Source organism: Gossypium hirsutum, chromosome D05 (assembly GCF_007990345.1).
Source record: "Gossypium hirsutum isolate 1008001.06 chromosome D05, Gossypium_hirsutum_v2.1, whole genome shotgun sequence".
In the NCBI taxonomy this organism is placed as follows: domain Eukaryota; kingdom Viridiplantae; phylum Streptophyta; class Magnoliopsida; order Malvales; family Malvaceae; genus Gossypium; species Gossypium hirsutum.
In genome coordinates this window covers 22,200,142-22,217,240 of record NC_053441.1, presented here as the reverse complement: position 1 = coordinate 22,217,240, position 17,099 = coordinate 22,200,142, and the positions used below count along the sequence as shown (strand labels likewise).

The following is a 17,099-nucleotide window of genomic DNA, read 5'->3' as shown; positions in this document are numbered from 1 at the left end:
AAAAGTCTAAAAATAATTTAATTATGTAGTGATTCAATTCGATTAATTCGGGTAATTCGGTTAATTTTTAACCAAAAATAAAATATATATATAATTTTCGGTTAATTCGGTTAACCGACCGAATTAACCGAAAAAATTTCGGTTCGATTAATTTTTTTTGAAAAAATTTCGATTCGGTTAACGGTTAAAAATTTTGAAAGGTCGATTAATTCGGTTAATGTTATTTCGGGTCGATTAACTGGTCTGTTAACCGAATGAACACCCTTAATCCAAACCTTTGCCTCCAAAGTGACAAAGACACCGATTGCACACCAGGTGATTTGATTATTCTGCAGAGTCGTTTTATGAAAGAGTGTTGATCTGTATTGTTCCTGTGGAGGTAGTAAAGGTTACTTAGATTTTTTTTCACCCTATTTTTGAATTATGCTTTGATCAAGTAAATTCAACAACTGTTGATAAAAGTTGGACAGTGACTCTTACAACACCTTCCTCAAAAGGTTAATAAAAATGTTGATTGCATAATCAAAATGGCTTTCAAAAGAGAGAAGGGTTTGATATTGTTTAAAACTCTCCTAAACGAGATCTCTCGTATCTTAAATTAATGTAACCATTTTTTTAATTCTTTTAGACTCTTGAATTTAAAAAAAAAAGTTAGGCCCCAAACAATTTGGAAATTTTCTTTAAATCTTTCAAAAATTTTAATAAAATCCCTCCAAAATCTTTTGTCTTTCATTAAGCCTTTATTTTTATTTTTTTTTTTGAAAGTTTTAATTACAACTACCAAAATTTTTAGACTTTTTCATCAATCCTCCAAAATTTTTTAAAATTTTAGTTAGACTCCCAAATATTAATTTCAAGATCTATCATTGTCAATATCATTAAAGCAAAACTCAGAGAGACCAAAAAGGACCATTGTGAGCATCAACCAATTATAGTGAAAACAAGGCAAAAAAAAAAAGAGAGAGAGAGAAAGGCTTAAAGTGGAAAAAAAAACACAAAACAAAAACTGTAATAATAAATTTAGTATTAATGTTTGCATATTATTACTCTATATTCCTTTTTAGAACACTTCACTCTTTAACCCTTAAATTTTAATTAAATTATTTTTCTTTAGACGAAAAAATTTATCAAAACGTTAAAATTTTAATAACATTAACATAATAACTTACATAGCAATTAGCATATATTTCATTCTTTACGTGAGTACTTTTTTTATATTTTTATGAATAGTTTAATTTTTTTTAATTATATGAAGCATAGATAAATTGTCACGTGAGTTATCATGTTACATCATTAAAACTTTATCAGTTCAATAATTTTTTCTACCCAACAAAAAATAAATTGATTGAAATTTGAAGGTTAAGAGTATAAAAATAACTAAGTGGAAAAAGAGAGTCAATGTTAACAACTATGTATTTCACTAAAAATCCTATCACACGCGTGTATACATATAAAAATCATGTATTTATTAAAGTATTTCACTAAACTTTATTTTTATTTTTTTGTATTTTATATAAAATATTACTATGATAGTATTTTCAGCTCAAACACCATAATTTTCAATTTTTTTATTAAAGTATTTAAACCAAGACCTCCTGTAATTTATTATTACCTAATTTTTTGTGTTTAGTATAAAACCATTTTCAAAAATATCAAATATTTTAAATTTGTTAATAGTACCCAAAAAAATGACAGTTAATTTCATCACTGTTTCTAACTTACTCTACCAGACAAAATGACATTTAATTTTGTTAAAAAAATATAAATGAAAAATGACAAAGAAATGAAATGAAATGAAAAGACCCAGACTTTCTCTCTCTTTGCTTTTGTGTACCATTTTTCTCTCTCTCTCTTTCTCTTAAACTCCTTTTTGCTACCCCTCTGTATGCATCTCTCTGTGACTGCATGTTTACACTTGGGGAGCTGTCATTTGCTCTGATTTTTAAGGTAATAGAGCTTCTTCTTCTTCTTCTTTTTCCTTTCTTTTTTTTTCATTTTATAAAAAAATGGTTTTTTTTTCTAAAAATATCGATGACAGTTGAGAAAAGAACACTTGTTTTTCCTAGCCCTAGATTCTGTTAAATCCTAATTGTGATTTGATCTCTGTACTCTTTGTCAATTTATATTTGGTCATCACATTTCCATTGAATAATAAAAAAACAATGATATCACTCTTATTAATCTCCTTTAATTCTACATTTATTTATATTTGAGATCTGATTTTCCTTTTCAACTCAATTTTCATTTCTGGAATTTGGGTTTTTTATTTCGATACTTAGTAAACAAAGAGTCGACCAAGAAAAGACACTATCTTTAGTAGTTTGAGTTAGCCTTATAGGATTGCTACATTTTATGGGTTTTAGTTATTTTGTACTAAAACTGGATTAAATGGTGAAGGATTAAAGAGCTGAAGTTGCTTCTGGGCTTAGAAACAGAGGGTTTGGGATTGGTCATAAGGAAAGAGCATTCTTCGGCATTTGCATTTTCAGCAAAGGTAACTTTTTTAATTGCGTGTTCAAAGATAGCAATTTGACAGCTAATTTGGCTTTATTTTTTATTTTTTTTACTTCTTACAGAAGATACGGAATTGGATTATAATTGGCTATGCGATTATGTCTAAGCTGTTACGTTTTCATATCTGGGAAATGGGAATTGCCTAAAATTTATCCTTTTCTTTTTCTTTCTCCGGTAAAGGAAAGTTTTTATTGATATTGTATTTCATAATTGTGGTGAAATTGAACATTTGGTGAATGTTAGTTCTGAAAAAAGAAACATAGGAGAAAAAGAAGCTGCAATGAACATGTTGTGTTCTCTCTATAAGATCTTTCCGGCCTTCATCTGTTGATCCAGCGTTCTTTTAGTTGAATGTTTGTTTCTCTGGTTCTGCAGGAAGCCGAGGAGCAAGCTAAAGTGGCCTTTGTTGGTAATGTCAAAGTCTCCGTCCCCTGAACCGCGAGAATGGGGACCCTTATCTTCATCGAAGCTTAGGTGAGTTATGTGAGTCGTTAGTTTACTAAATTATTAGAATGGAATCAAAGAAATGAATATAACAAGCCAGTTGTAGAAATCATCTCTGAAGTCTTAATTGAAAGATCTGATGCATTTTCATTTATTCTGACAGTTCTAAGTGGTTTGGATCTGTAGTTTGGTTGGTTCTGTTAATGTCATTTGTGGACTTATGAATTGACTGTTCATATCCAGGGATTTGAATGGAACGACTGGAGTGGATGATTCTGATGATACAGTGGCTGCAGTTGCTCGTTTTATTGAGCAACTGCATGCCTACACGTCCTCACCAAGTGAGAAAGAACTTATTACAGCACGTGTGCTGAGTATTGCCAAAGAAAGAAAGGAAGCAAGAACACTTATTGGTTCCCATGGCCAAGCAATGCCGTTGTTTATATCCATTCTCAGGAGCGGCACCCCTTTAGCAAAACTCAATGTTGCTGCAACTCTGACTGTGTTATGCAAAGATGAGGACTTACGGCTGAAGGTGCTTCTAGGTGGATGTATTCCACCATTACTCTCGCTTTTGAAGTCTGAATCAACTGAGGCCCGGAAGGCAGCAGCAGAGGCAATATTTGAAGTTTCCTCTGGTGGTCTTTCAGATGATCATGTTGGTATGAAAATATTTGTTACAGAAGGTGTTGTGCCAACTTTATGGGAACAACTCAGTCCAAAAAGCAAGCAGGACAAAGTGGTAGAAGGGTTTGTTACCGGAGCTTTGAGGAACCTTTGCAGTGAGAAGGATGGTTATTGGAGAGCAACACTTAAGGCTGGAGGAGTAGATGTAATTGTGGGTCTTCTCTCTTCTGATAATTCTGCTGCCCAATCCAATGCAGCTTCCCTTTTGGCCAGATTGATGTTGGCATTCAGTGATAGCATCCCAAAAGTTATAGATTCTGGAGCTGTCAAAGCCTTGCTTCGGCTTGTAGGTCAAAATAATGATACTTCTGTCCGTTCAAGTGCTGCAGATGCCTTGGAAGCCCTTTCTTCAATGTCAACTGCAGCAAAAAAGGCAGTCGTTGATGCAAATGGTATTCATATTCTTATTGGGGCTGTTGTTGCTCCTTCTAAAGAGTGCATGCAAGGAGAGCATGCCCAAGCTTTGCAGCGCCATGCAACACATGCTTTAGCAAATATCTGTGGAGGGATGTCTGCTTTGATACTTTATCTTGGAGAATTATCAAAATCTTCTCGCTTAGCTGCACCGGTTGCCGACATAATTGGAGCACTTGCTTATGCTGTAATGGTGTTTGAGCAGACTACTGGCCTTGATGAGGAACCCTTTGATGTAGCACAGATAGAGGATGTATTAGTTATGTTACTCAAGCCTCGTGATAATAAGCTAGTCCAAGATCGTGTCCTTGAGGCCATGGCAAGCTTGTATGGTAACACGTACCTCTCACAATGGCTCAATCATGCAGAAGCAAAAAGGGTGCTTATTGGACTCATAACAATGGCTGCTGCTGATGTCCAGGAGCATCTAATACTTTCTTTAACCAGCTTATGCTGTGACAAAGTCAGTGTTTGGGATGCTATTGGTAACCGAGAAGGTATTCAGTTGCTCATATCATTGTTGGGCTTATCCAGCGAACAGCACCAAGAGCATTCAGTACAGTTGCTAGCCATCCTTACTGATCAGGTTGATGACTGCAAGTGGGCCATTACTGCTGCTGGTGGGATTCCTCCATTGGTGCAGTTGCTGGAGATGGGATCTCAGAAGGCAAGGGAGGATGCTGCACATATTCTATGGAATTTATGCTGTCACAGTGAAGACATCCGTGCCTGCGTTGAAAGTGCAGGTGCAGTACCAGCTTTCTTATGGCTCTTAAGAAGTGGTGGACCAAAAGGACAGGAAGCATCAGCTAAGGCTCTTACAAAGCTTGTCCGGACAGCTGATTGTGCCACTATTAATCAATTGCTAGCTTTGCTCCTGGGAGATACTCCAATCAAAAAGGCCCATATAGTTAGAATTTTGGGCCATGTACTCACAATGGCACCACATCAGGATCTTGTGTTTAAGGGATCTGCAGCTAACAAAGGACTGAAATCTCTTGTCCAGGTTCTCAACTCCTCAAATGAAGAAACTCAAGAGTATGCAGCTTCTGTCCTAGCTGATCTATTTAGTACAAGAAAAGATATATGCGATAGTCTTGTAGCTGATGAAATTGTACAACCTTGCATGAAGCTTTTGACTAGCAAGGCTCAAGTTGTTGCAACTCAGTCTGCTCGAGTGTTGGGTGCTCTTTCTCACCCAAGCAAGTCGAAAGCTGCTAATAAGATGTCTTACATTGCAGCAGCAGATGTCAAACCTCTAATTAAATTAGCAAAAACTTCTCTCATTGGTGCTGCTGAAACAGCTGTTGCTGCCTTGGCCAATCTCCTCTCTGATTCTCATATTGCTGCTGAAGCACTAGCTGAAGATGTTGTTTTGGCTTTGACAAGAGTGCTGGGAAATGGAAGTTTAGAAGGTAAAAAGAATTCATCAAGGGCTCTTCATCAATTACTAAAGCATTTTCCAGTCAGTGATGTGCTCGTAGGAAATTCTCAGTGTCGTTTTGCTGTTCTTGCACTTGTTGATTCCTTAAATGCAATGGATATGGACACCACTGATGCTGCAGATGCTTTAGAAGTGGTTGCACTCTTGTCTAGAACAAAAAAGGGTGTGAATTTAACTTATCCACCTTGGTCTGTGCTTGCTGAGGATCCTTCAAGTTTAGAGCCTCTTGTGCAATGCCTTGCTGAGGGGCCTCCTCCACTTCAAGATAAGTCCATAGAAATTTTGTCTAGGCTTTGTGGGGATCAACCAGTTGTTCTCAGTGATCTATTAGTTGCGAGATCAACATCTATATGTTCATTAGCCAACAGAACAATGAACTCTGCCAATTTGGAAGTCAGAGTTGGAGGAGCTGCACTTCTATCATGTACTGCAAAAGAACATAAACAGCAGTCAGTGGATGTACTTGATCGGTCTGGGTATTTAAAACCTCTCATAGAAGCTTTAGTGGATATGGCAAAGAAGAATTCAAGATGTACCTCTTTAGAAATTGAGGTCAGAGGTAGAGCCCCAAGAGAATTTATTGAAAGAACGGCATTCCAGGAAGGCGAGGAGTTTGATGTCCCTGATCCTGCTATTGTATTGGGTGGAACCGTTGCTTTGTGGTTATTGTTAATACTGTCTTCATGTCTTCCAAAAAACAGAATTACCATAATGGAAGCTGGTGGACTTGAGGTTCTATCTGACAAGCTTGCAAATTATGCTTCCAATCCTCTGGTATGGCTTTCCTTCTCTCCCTCTTTCTATATATATGACAAAACCTAATGTGTTCTGAATAGATAAAAATATAAATTACCATATTCCTGAAATCATTGCATAAATTGTTTTCATTGATATGATTTTCCATCATGTATGTTGATACATAAGATTCCTTGCCAAAAAATTTGGTAGCCTAGCTGAAAACTGTTTATTTACAGGCGGAATTTGAGGATACGGAAGGTATATGGATAAGTACCCTGCTTCTAGCTATTTTGTTCCAAGATGAAAATGTTGTTTTATCTCCAGCAACCATGCGCATCATACCGTCACTTGCTCTTCTGTTGAGATCTGAAGAAGTTATTGACAGATATTTTGCTGCTCAGGCAATGGCCAGTCTAGTTTCTAACGGAAGCAAGGGAATAAGTCTTGTCATTGCAAATTCTGGTGCAGTTGCTGGATTGATAACATTGATTGGCTATGGGGAATCGGATATGCCCAATTTAGTTACCTTGTCTGAAGAGTTTTCTCTTGTACGAAATCCTAGTCAAGTTGTTTTAGAACATCTTTTTGAAATTGAAGATGTGAGAGTTGGCTCTACTGCACGGAAATCTATTCCTCTTTTAGTGGATCTCCTGAGACCAATACCAGATAGGCCTGGAGCTCCTCCAATTGCTGTTCAACTCTTAACCCGCATTGCAGATGGAAGTGATACAAATAAATTAATCATGGGCGAAGCTGGAGCCCTTGATGCTTTAACAAAATATCTGTCTTTGAGTCCTCAAGACTCAACAGAGGCTGATATATGCGACTTGCTCAGGATATTATTTAGAAATCAAGAACTTATTCAATATGAGGCATCACTTAGTTCCTTGAATCAACTTATAGCTGTTCTGCGCCTGGGTTCTAAAAATGCTAGGTTCAGTGCTGCGAGGGCTCTTCATCAAATTTTTTATGCTGAACATGTTATTGATTCCGAGTTAGCCTGGCAGGCCGTACAACCATTGGTTGACATGCTATGTGCTGCATCAGAGAGTGAACAAGAGGCTGCTCTTGTTGCCTTGATCAAGTTAACTTGTGGGGATGCTTCAAAAGCAGCTTTAATGACTGATGTGGAAGGAAACCCGCTCGAGAGTCTACACAAAATCTTGTCTTCGGCTTCATCATTGGAATTGAAAACAAATGCTGCACAACTTTGTTTTGTTCTCTTTGGACACACTAAATTTAGAGCAGATCCTATAGCCTCCGAATGCATACAGCCCCTTATTACTCTTATGCAGTCTGATACTAGTACTGCAGTGGAGTCTGGAGTCCATGCTTTTGAGAGATTGTTGGATGATGAGCAACAGGTGGAGCTTGCAGCAGCATATGACATTGTGGATCTCCTTGTTGGCTTGATTTCTGGAAGAAACCATCAGCTTATCGAGGCCAGCATATGTGCACTCATAAAGTTGGCAAAAGACCGCACGCCACTCAAATCAGACATGGTCAAAGCTGGAGTTATTGATAACTGTCTTGAGGTACTCCCTCTTGCGTCCAGTTCATTGTCATCCTCAATCGCAGAGTTGTTCCGGATTTTGACAAATAGTAGCGCCATTGCTAGAAGTTCAGATGCTGCGAAAATAATAGAGCCTCTTTTCATGGTTTTACTTCGACCAGATTTCGGTTTGTGGGGACAGCACAGTGCCTTGCAAGCACTTGTAAATATCTTGGAGAAGCCACAAAGCCTTGCAGCTCTGAAATTGACTCCCAGTCAAGTCATTGAGCCTCTGATTTCATTTTTGGAATCTCCATCTCAAGCTATTCAGCAGCTTGGAACAGAATTATTGACCCATCTTCTTGCACAGGAACATTTCCAGCAAGACATTACAACGAAAAATGCAGTTGTGCCACTGGTACAGCTTGCTGGAATTGGAATATTGAATCTGCAGCAAACAGCAATTAAAGCTTTGGAAAAGATCTCTGCTAGTTGGCCAAAGGCAGTTGCTGATGCTGGAGGTATTTTTGAGCTTTCGAAAGTCATTATTCAAGATGATCCTCAGCCTCCTCATGCCCTTTGGGAATCAGCTGCTTTTATTCTCTCCAATGTTCTGTGTTCCAATGCTGAGTACTATTTTAAAGCTCCTATAATAGTTCTGGTCAAAATGTTGCACTCCACACTGGAGAGCACCATTACCGTGGCTCTCAATGCCTTGATTGTCCATGAAAGGAGTGATCCTTCAAGTGTTGAACAGATGACTGAAGCTGGAGCTATAGATGCATTGTTGAATCTACTAAGATCTCACCAGTGTGAAGAAGCTTCCGGCAGACTGCTTGAAGCTTTATTTAACAATGTAAGGATACGAGAGATGAAGGTTTCTAAGTACGCCATTGCCCCCTTAGCACAATACCTGTTAGATCCGCAGACAAGATCAGAATCTGGCAGGCTCCTTGCAACTTTAGCTCTTGGAGACCTCTCCCAGCATGAAGGACATGCTAGAGCAAGTGATTCTGTTTCTGCATGTCGTGCACTTGTAAGCTTGCTTGAAGATCAGCCAACAGAAGACATGAAAATGGTTGCAATTTGTGCATTGCAGAACTTTGTCATGCGGAGTAGAACTAATAGGCGAGCTGTTGCTGAAGCAGGTGGCATATTAGTTATTCAGGAACTTTTACTTTCTCCTAATTCAGAAGTCGCTTCTCAGGCAGCACTGCTGATCAAATTCTTATTCTCTAATCACACACTTCAAGAATACGTATCAAACGAGCTCATCAGATCTTTGACAGGTGATATACTTTTTCTGTTTTAATTTGAAGTGTTTAGATGTGTCATTAAATCTTTTTCTTTATTATTATTATTTTTTGGTTAATTGAAAATCCACATATTTGCTTCTGACGAACAAGCAATATCTAGCATAAGTTTTTATTCTCTCTTTGTACTAGTTCCTACTTTCCCTCTCGTTTGGTTCTCAACATTGCATATAATATTGAAATGTGTAGTCATTTTGTTGTGCAGCTGCCTTAGAGAGAGAATTGTGGTCTAATGCAACTATTAATGAAGAAGTCTTGAGAACATTAAATGTGATATTCGCCAACTTTCCTAAGCTCCAAATTTCTGAAGCAGCTACCCTGTGTATTCCCCATCTCGTAGCAGCACTAAAGTCAGGGAATGAGGGTGCCCAAGAATCTGTATTAGACACCATGTGCTTGTTAAAACATTCTTGGTCAACCATGCCAATAGAAATTGCAAGATCTCAATCAATGATTGCAGCTGAAGCAATTCCTATCTTGCAAATGCTGATGAAAACCTGTCCTCCAAGTTTCCATGAGAGAGCAGATAGCCTATTGCACTGCTTGCCAGGCTGTTTGACTGTTACCATCAAGCGTGGTAACAACCTAAAGCAAGCCATGGGAGCCACAAATGCATTTTGCCGATTGACAATCGGTAATGGACCACCCCGGCAAACCAAGGTAAGAGTTCTATCTGAAAGTCATTGGAATAAACTGTATATGGCACCTAAGTTTGGTCTAGGGCCAAATGGAATATAGTTTGCTCCTTATCCTTGAAAGTTCTCCATTTCCTGGCCTTTTTCATCTCTAATATTGTAAAGGGGTTGCATTTTTGCATTAATGATCATTGGCCAGGGTATAGAAAATAAAGCCTTCGGAATATTATCAGTTCTTATTTTACTTGTTGGCATCTGACTTTGCCGCTTTGTATGGCATGCATGAATTTATCACCTTGTTGGGATTTTCTAGTATAGATTTATCAAGAAAGCCGGTGCTTATCATTTCATTTATCCATCAAAATATGTTCTACAACATTGATGCACATGAAATTTTATTAGCACATCTAGATCTTCAGTCTTTTTGTAAAATTTTCCAATCTGCATTTTATATCGGATGGAAAAATACGAAGCTATAACTGTACCCTTGCATTGTTGATTATGTATTATTCCATTACCATCAATGGCACATGCTTTAACATGAGTGGTTTTGTACTATGATTAGGTCGTGAACCACAGCACTACTCCCGAGTGGAAAGAAGGATTCACATGGGCTTTTGATGTGCCCCCAAAGGGACAAAAACTCCATATCATATGCAAAAGTAAAAATACTTTTGGGAAGGTAAATGAGATTTTGAGATCTAATGCTGAGTGTAGTATCATATTCAGTTGTCGGTGGTACTTGGTGCACTTAGATGAAAAGTTTTCCTTTTGTAGTGGGATAAAAAAGTGCTAATAGTTATATTTTCATATCTTTGGTATTGCTTTCTGATTTCTGATAGAGATTTTTTTTTCAGACAACATTAGGAAGGGTGACTATTCAGATCGACAAAGTCGTAACAGAGGGAGTATATAGTGGTTTATTCAGCCTGAATCATGATAGCAACAAAGATGGGTCTTCCAGAACGCTTGAAATCGAGATAATTTGGTCCAACAGGACAGAAAATGATGAAAACATATGAAAGGCGTGACATACTCATTTCTTTACAAGCAACCATAATGAAATCAGGTGAGGAACAATATAATAGGAGTTTGGGTTTGCTTGTTTTCAAGTATAATATATATGTCTATCAAAGGTCCAGTTTTTGTAGTAAATGGTTTAAGGATGTAAATTATAAAATGTTTATTAATTTGAGATGAAAAAAAGGGAAATCAAAGAAGGTTCCTTTAGTGTAGGGAGCATAAAAGATGGTTAAAAGTTGTACAGATCTGTCTTTAGGGACAAGCGAGTTAAGTGTTGTTAAAGCATGATGGCATTGCAAAAAATGTGATGAAATTGAAAATGGGTTCTTTTTGACACGAATTTCTGCTTTGTTTAATGGTGGAAATGGTTGTATTTTGTGCCTTTCTTTTTTAATATGTGTCATATTTTGGGTGTCTATATTCGCTGTACATATAACTAAAATATTCCAACATGAACCGGTAAGAAAAGGCATTTACCATTGATATGTGGAAGGTCCTTTCTTACTTTTCTGATTTAAAAAATTTAGTCTGATTAGATTGTTCTCATGATATTGCATAAGATTTCACAATTTTTGATCCATGATAATTATAATACTAGAAGATTAACTAATTATAGCATATTTTAAGGAGGAAATTATCAACCCTAATATTTCTCTGCCAGCATAACGAAGTATCGATCATTTGAATCATTTCTGTAACAGTTACAGTAACATTTTATAAAAGCATTTCATGGATAATTAACTTCTTATGCTTTATTTTTATTCTTTAAACAATTTTCTATTTAACAAACATAACCTACACGTAGACTTTTTTTCTAAGTTAATTCTTTATAATAATTCGCTCTCATTTTAATAAATTTAATTTTATTAAAAAATTTAATTAAGATATTTTTAATAAAATATTTAAATTTAAAAAAATTATTAATCTCGTTTATTAATAAAAATATTTTTTGAATAAATGAAAATTGCATTCTGTAATTTTATAAAAATTTATAATTTAAATCTCACTGATTAATAAATATTATACTTTATTAACTTCAAAATAATAACCAAATATTATCTAAATCTCAAATATTACCATAGATGTATAACAATCACTTCTTTATAACAATCAAAATCTTAAGACATTATACTCACTTGCATCCCTATAATATGATTGCGATTTTAAAAAAAAACCAATCAATCAAAATGCATAACGTAGTTGCAGTAACGGCTGACATGCAAAGTACATGAAAGTCGTACTCACTTTTGACCGATTAGGGCAACTATATTTACTTCCTAACCTTGGCCTCTTGTCCTACTTACTACATCTGAAAGGTGCACTGAAAAAGAACCATGTGGAACTAAAATGAAGATGCAATGCCTCTAAAACTTGAGCCTGATTTGTTCCCTCAAAATAAATCACTTTACCATAAGCTAAGCAGTGTTTAAGAAGCAAAACATGAAGGATCTGAGAGCTCATAAGAAGCAAAAATCACTGCTAAAAAAAAAAATCTTTAGGGCCTGAAAACTACATTCTTTAGGTATTCACGACTCATGGACTACATAAGCAAAAACACTTTCTATTTGTCAGAGGCTTAAATCATACAGAAAGAACATTATGAGACTGGGAGAAGAAACAAGGCCAAGCTTTGAAACAGCTACTTCACTGCCGCAACTAGGGAAGATCTAGCTTTTGTGAAAATAGCAATGAGAGATCCCAGTTGCAACTTATCATTGCACCCAAAACTCAATCGATACCTGCAAATGGTAAGACATATCAATTGAAGCCATTAGCTACTACTATCTGATATACTTTCCACAATCAACACCTATTATACAATATCAGGAACAGAATGAAATATGATTATCAAATTAACATCTCTTTGAACATATGAAAACAAAGAGATATTTAACCGTCACTTCTTTCATGATTCTAAAACAATGCCAATAGCATTTTTACAGGTTTACATACCATCTACTAGTCAATTGTTCTTCAATCTCCTATCTAAGCGTATTTATGTTGATGAAGCAATGTTCCACATTCAGGCCCCAATTAGAACATTCAACAACTTGGCCAAAAAGTTTGTCAAAAAAAAAAACTTGGCCAAAAAGGAAAAAGGAAAAGTTGCAACAACTAACAAAAAGCCTTAGTAAAGGAAATACAATATCTCAAATGTGGTGGCTAGCAATAATAGATAAAATCAACTAATGGAGCTAAAACATCATTTGGCTAAGAATGCTCTAAATGAAACTCCAAATCAAGCACTTTATAATACTTGCAATAAAAGTCTTAAGCTATATACTAAATAAATTATGCTTATTTACCAAATTGTCTTGGGCGTACTTCTCTTTCTTTTTGGTTCTTTTGTTCAGAGCATCAAATATTTATCAATTATTTATGAGTTAGCTGAGAGAGAGAGAGAGAGCAGTAGCAGCAGATATAAGTACTTACTCTATGTCTGCCAAGTCATTAATTAACTGAACTCGAACATCTGAGGGCATTTTAATCTTAAAAACAAACCTGTTAAAAAGTGTAGTGCATGAATAATCACCCAAAAAAAATTAAAGAGTAGCCATTTATAAGTCAAAACAGACATGGCACTTACATTGTCACTTCCCTTACAATATCGATCAGGGCTAATCCTTTCCTGGTCTTTGTTTCAGATACTCCTGCAGAGAGTTAACCAAAGAATAAAGAAACAGCTTTAAAGAGAATAAAAAGTAGATCTACAGACAAGAATTTTACTAATTGCACAACAGAGAGATTGAGAGAAATACGTTTGAAACTCTCTGCAAATGATTCATTCAGAAGCCAGTAAGATATTTGCTCGATGTCTTTAGGCAACGGATTTCCAGTACAGAGATACACGGCTTCTTCTGTAATCTTCTGAGAAGCCATGTGTGTTGACTGCATGCAGCAAAAAAGTCATTAACAATGCCACTCTTGCACATTCATGAATAACACCGACCACTTCATAAAAATAGGCATCTTACTCGCCCAAATCCCCATCAATAAGGAAAATAATGTCTATTCATACACTTGAGCATTTGGTTCAGAGACATCCCCATAGGAGCCTGCTTTAAATCCCCCTTCCCCAAGTGGAAAAAAGAAATCCATCCTATCCAATTAAAACTAGCATTCACATCACCTAAACACACAAATTAGACAAGGCTACACCACCCCTCTGAAGAGCAATGAGATAATGTGGTAATGTAACACCACTTCTGCCACAAAGCAAATAACAGATCGAAGCCAACCTGTTGTTTCTCTGACTTACACTTCTTAAACAAGTAACTATTATTGAACACCAATTTACGCAGAAACAGTATAGGAATAAGTAGTTTAAACACCTGCAAAATGTTCAAAGCCTTTCTCATGTCACCATTGCTAAGCCGTACTAGTGCTGCCAAGCCACAATCAGGTACATCAAGCCTGGTCCAATGAAGCGAAAATTGGTAACCGTATTCAGGTGAAAGATTCAAAGATATGATCCAAAGAACAAAAGGTAAAGCCATTTAAATATGCTAACACATGGATTTTCATTTTTTTACAACTCTAATAAAAAAAATTACAAATGACTTGAACCAAGCTACGCTTTAAAACTTTCAACCCACAACTGGTTATATATTTATGCAAGCTTGAACCAAGCCCGAAAAATGCAAACTCCAGCTTAACTAGTGGCACTTTTGAAAATCAAAAGTTCTAGCTCAATTTGCAGCAGAACAATAATTAGAAGCACTAGATTATGAACAGTTGGTAACAACAGGAAGCAGGAAAAAGTTATTTATAATCTGACAAATCAACAGGGTGATAAGGCTTTAAATGGGAAGTGATCAAGGCTCAAAGTGTCAAACTGGGTCTTTGAATTAAGTTGAAGTGAGCTGCAAAACCTTAACAAGCCAAGCATTGAGAACATAAATTATAAGAGAACTTCTATTGAGTTATAGTATTGGCAAAAAAGAAGCATAGGTAAAAACTACAAGCAAGACTCATCTTGCACTCTAGTAAGCTCATATACTTTGAATACTTTTAGCTGATTATCACCCAGTAAAGCAACTCATTCCCACCCCTCTTTACCACACAAGAGAGCACTTAAATTAGGAACACTTCACTCCAACCCAAAGTTGAGCACAAAACAAATGAAAGACAAAATGAAACATGATAGTTACCTTTCAGCCTGTATAACATGTTTAAGTCGCTCAGTGACATGAATAGGATCAAGAGGTGCAAATCGGAACCGAGTACATCTGGACTGTAATGCTGGAATGATCTTGTTGACGTGATTACAGATCAGTGCAAATCTCGTATTCTTTGTATATTTCTCGATAACTGCAGACAGTCATTCAAACGTAGGCATGAAGAAATAATAATTTGTCAACGAGATAAAGCTGGTCAAGAAAACATTATACCTCTACGCAAAGCAAATTGGGCATCCTTTGTCATAGCATCAGCCTCATCAAGTAAAATCAACTTCACTGATGACTTCGCCCTGTAAGAATATTAATATTAACCATCAATACGTTACCCTTGCAAAGCATTTATTCAAACCTAAGATAATCAAATGATAAGCTCTGGATAAAGGTAGTCACAAATGCCCGAGCAATATCAGCAGCAACACAAAAGAACAGCTGGATTTAAACAACTACAAGTAAATTCTGTAATTCCAAATTCATAAATAGCCAGTGGTTCTTGTCAATCTAATGCATATCAATTGCACACAACAAAAGGAATTTACCCAAATGAGAAGCTTTGGGTGCTAGCAAAATCTTGAATCTGTTGCCTAACAACATCAATTCCTCTATCATCTGAAGCATTCAACTCGAGAATCATATTACGATACTGTGATCCATAAAGCTTCCGTGCAACAGCCAGAATGGTAGATGTTTTGCCAGTTCCGGGAGGACCATACAATAGAAGATGCGGCAATCTGTTCTCGCTTGTAAGCCTATCAACTAATTTACACCAACAAAAACCGAGTAAATAATTTGTTACAAGATATCGAGTAAAATATCATCAGAATCCCTTCAATTAACGAAGCAGACTGTTTATATTAACCCAAAATCTTTTACTAAATTACAGCTATAAAAGAGGAATACGAAAAGTTCGAAGTCGCTAACTTCGTTCCTCCATCATTTATCCTTCTTTACCCCTATAATCACAGTAAAACTTTAAAGAAAAGTGGGAGGAGGGAAGCAAATCAAGAAATACATTTTTTTTAAAACCCTAGGTATAGAGAGAAAATGAATTACTGGTGTCAACGATGTCGCGGTGAGCGGCTACGTCGGCGAGTGACTGAGGACGGTACTTCTCGACCCAGGGAGTGGGTTTGGTATCGGCGGCTGTGACGACACCTTTGCCCTTGTTAAGCTTTTGAGAGTTGTTTTGTTTCTGGTGGTTGTCGTCTTCGTCGATGTCCATTAGAGAAACTACTTCCGCCATCGCCGTATAGCTTCTTCTTCGTAATTTCCTGTCTTTTATATGTATATTGTTACGAACGTGGCCGTTCGCTCTTCGCCGTTGGCTGCGGCTGATGAGAATATTGGGGTTTTACTTTACTCGCGGCGGTATTTTTCAAGAGTGGGACTGTCTGATGGCGCCAACCCTGTTTTTGAAGCGCGCCTTTTTCTACTGTTCGGTTCGGTTCGTCCGGTTATATTTTATTTTTTCTTCCTTTTTCTTTTTCTTTTTAATCAAGTTTTTCTGGTCATTTTTTTTATATGGATAAAGCATTATACAGTCCCTAAACTTGACAATTTTCCTCAATTTAATCCCTAAATTTTTTTTATCCACATTAGTCTTATAACTTAGCGGTTTTGCCATTTTGTCAATGTGATGATGTAGCATTATGAGATTATGTCACGTGGTCACCTAAAAAGTTATAATTTTTAATGAAAATTTTAGACAATGACATGGCACAATCTCAAAATACTATATCATCACATATATCAAATTTGGAAAAAGAAATTGTCAAATTTAAAGACTAATGTCAACCCAAAAAAGTTTCAATGCCTAAGTTGAAAAAATGGGAAAACTACAAAAATGATCACCCAACTATGCTTTTCGTTCTATTTTGATCACCCAACTATTAATTTTTTTATCCAATAACTAAACTTTTTGAAATTAAATATTTTAGTCACTCTAAGTTTATGTGAACTTTTTTTATTGGACTAATAACAAAATTAGTCCTCTAATATTTAGACATTCTATCATTTTTCTTCTAAATATTAAAAAGGCTTAGTTAAATAGGAAGCCCTTAAACTGTCATTTGTTTAAGTTAGGTGTCTAAACTTTTTTTTAATCAAACCAGGTACCTAAACTTTATTCCGTAATCAAAATTAGCCCCTGTCATTATAGTTTATTAACAAAAGTTGAAGTCAATTAGGGAGCGCCACATCACCATATTATTAAAATCT

At 36.1% G+C, this 17,099-nt stretch overlaps 2 protein-coding genes across 5 annotated transcripts; one reads left to right on the top strand and one right to left on the bottom strand.

Moving 5' to 3' along the window:
- The first annotated feature begins 1,785 nt into the window (after positions 1-1,785).
- Positions 1,786-11,044, top strand: LOC107940554 (protein CELLULOSE SYNTHASE INTERACTIVE 3). Of its 4 annotated transcripts, none has more exons than XM_016874000.2 (8): positions 1,786-1,947; positions 2,406-2,494; positions 2,890-2,988; positions 3,202-6,277; positions 6,478-9,022; positions 9,252-9,706; positions 10,247-10,363; positions 10,539-11,044. In XM_016874000.2, exons 3-8 carry the CDS (start codon positions 2,927-2,929, stop codon positions 10,701-10,703), a joined length of 6,420 nt encoding a protein of 2,139 aa, XP_016729489.1. In that variant the 5' UTR covers positions 1,786-1,947; positions 2,406-2,494; positions 2,890-2,926; the 3' UTR covers positions 10,704-11,044. The 4 variants fall into 4 exon arrangements, with proteins under 4 accessions (XP_016729489.1, XP_016729488.1, XP_040950258.1 ...); XM_016873999.2 differs by having other exon boundaries at positions 1,791-1,947; positions 2,398-2,494; XM_041094324.1 differs by having other exon boundaries at positions 1,804-1,947; positions 2,577-2,988.
- A 1,041-nt stretch (positions 11,045-12,085) lies between these two features.
- On the bottom strand, positions 12,086-16,339 carry LOC107940558 (replication factor C subunit 5). Its single transcript, XM_016874005.2, has 9 exons — positions 15,936-16,339; positions 15,422-15,638; positions 15,096-15,175; positions 14,856-15,015; positions 14,037-14,118; positions 13,464-13,593; positions 13,292-13,355; positions 13,138-13,206; positions 12,086-12,443 (listed from the first exon to the last, which is right to left on the bottom strand). The coding sequence occupies exons 1-9, from the start codon at positions 16,123-16,125 to the stop codon at positions 12,344-12,346; spliced, it is 1,092 nt and encodes a 363-aa protein (XP_016729494.1). The 5' UTR covers positions 16,126-16,339; the 3' UTR covers positions 12,086-12,343.
- Positions 16,340-17,099: the final 760 nt, after the last annotated feature.

Excerpts from the sequence above, each read along its gene's own strand:
- LOC107940554 (XM_016874000.2), top strand. The coding sequence starts at position 2,927 with ATGTCAAAGTCTCCGTCCCCTGAACCGCGAGAATGGGGACCCTTATCT. Across the intron at positions 9,023-9,251 it reads GCTCATCAGATCTTTGACAG|CTGCCTTAGAGAGAGAATTG; the intron begins GTGATATACTTT and ends TTTGTTGTGCAG. Across the intron at positions 10,364-10,538 it reads GTAAAAATACTTTTGGGAAG|ACAACATTAGGAAGGGTGAC; the intron begins GTAAATGAGATT and ends TTTTTTTTTCAG.
- LOC107940558 (XM_016874005.2), bottom strand. The coding sequence starts at position 16,125 with ATGGCGGAAGTAGTTTCTCTAATGGACATCGACGAAGACGACAACCAC. Across the intron at positions 15,016-15,095 it reads CCAATTTGCTTTGCGTAGAG|TTATCGAGAAATATACAAAG; the intron begins GTATAATGTTTT and ends GACTGTCTGCAG. Across the intron at positions 13,356-13,463 it reads ATTTGCAGAGAGTTTCAAAC|GAGTATCTGAAACAAAGACC; the intron begins GTATTTCTCTCA and ends AACTCTCTGCAG.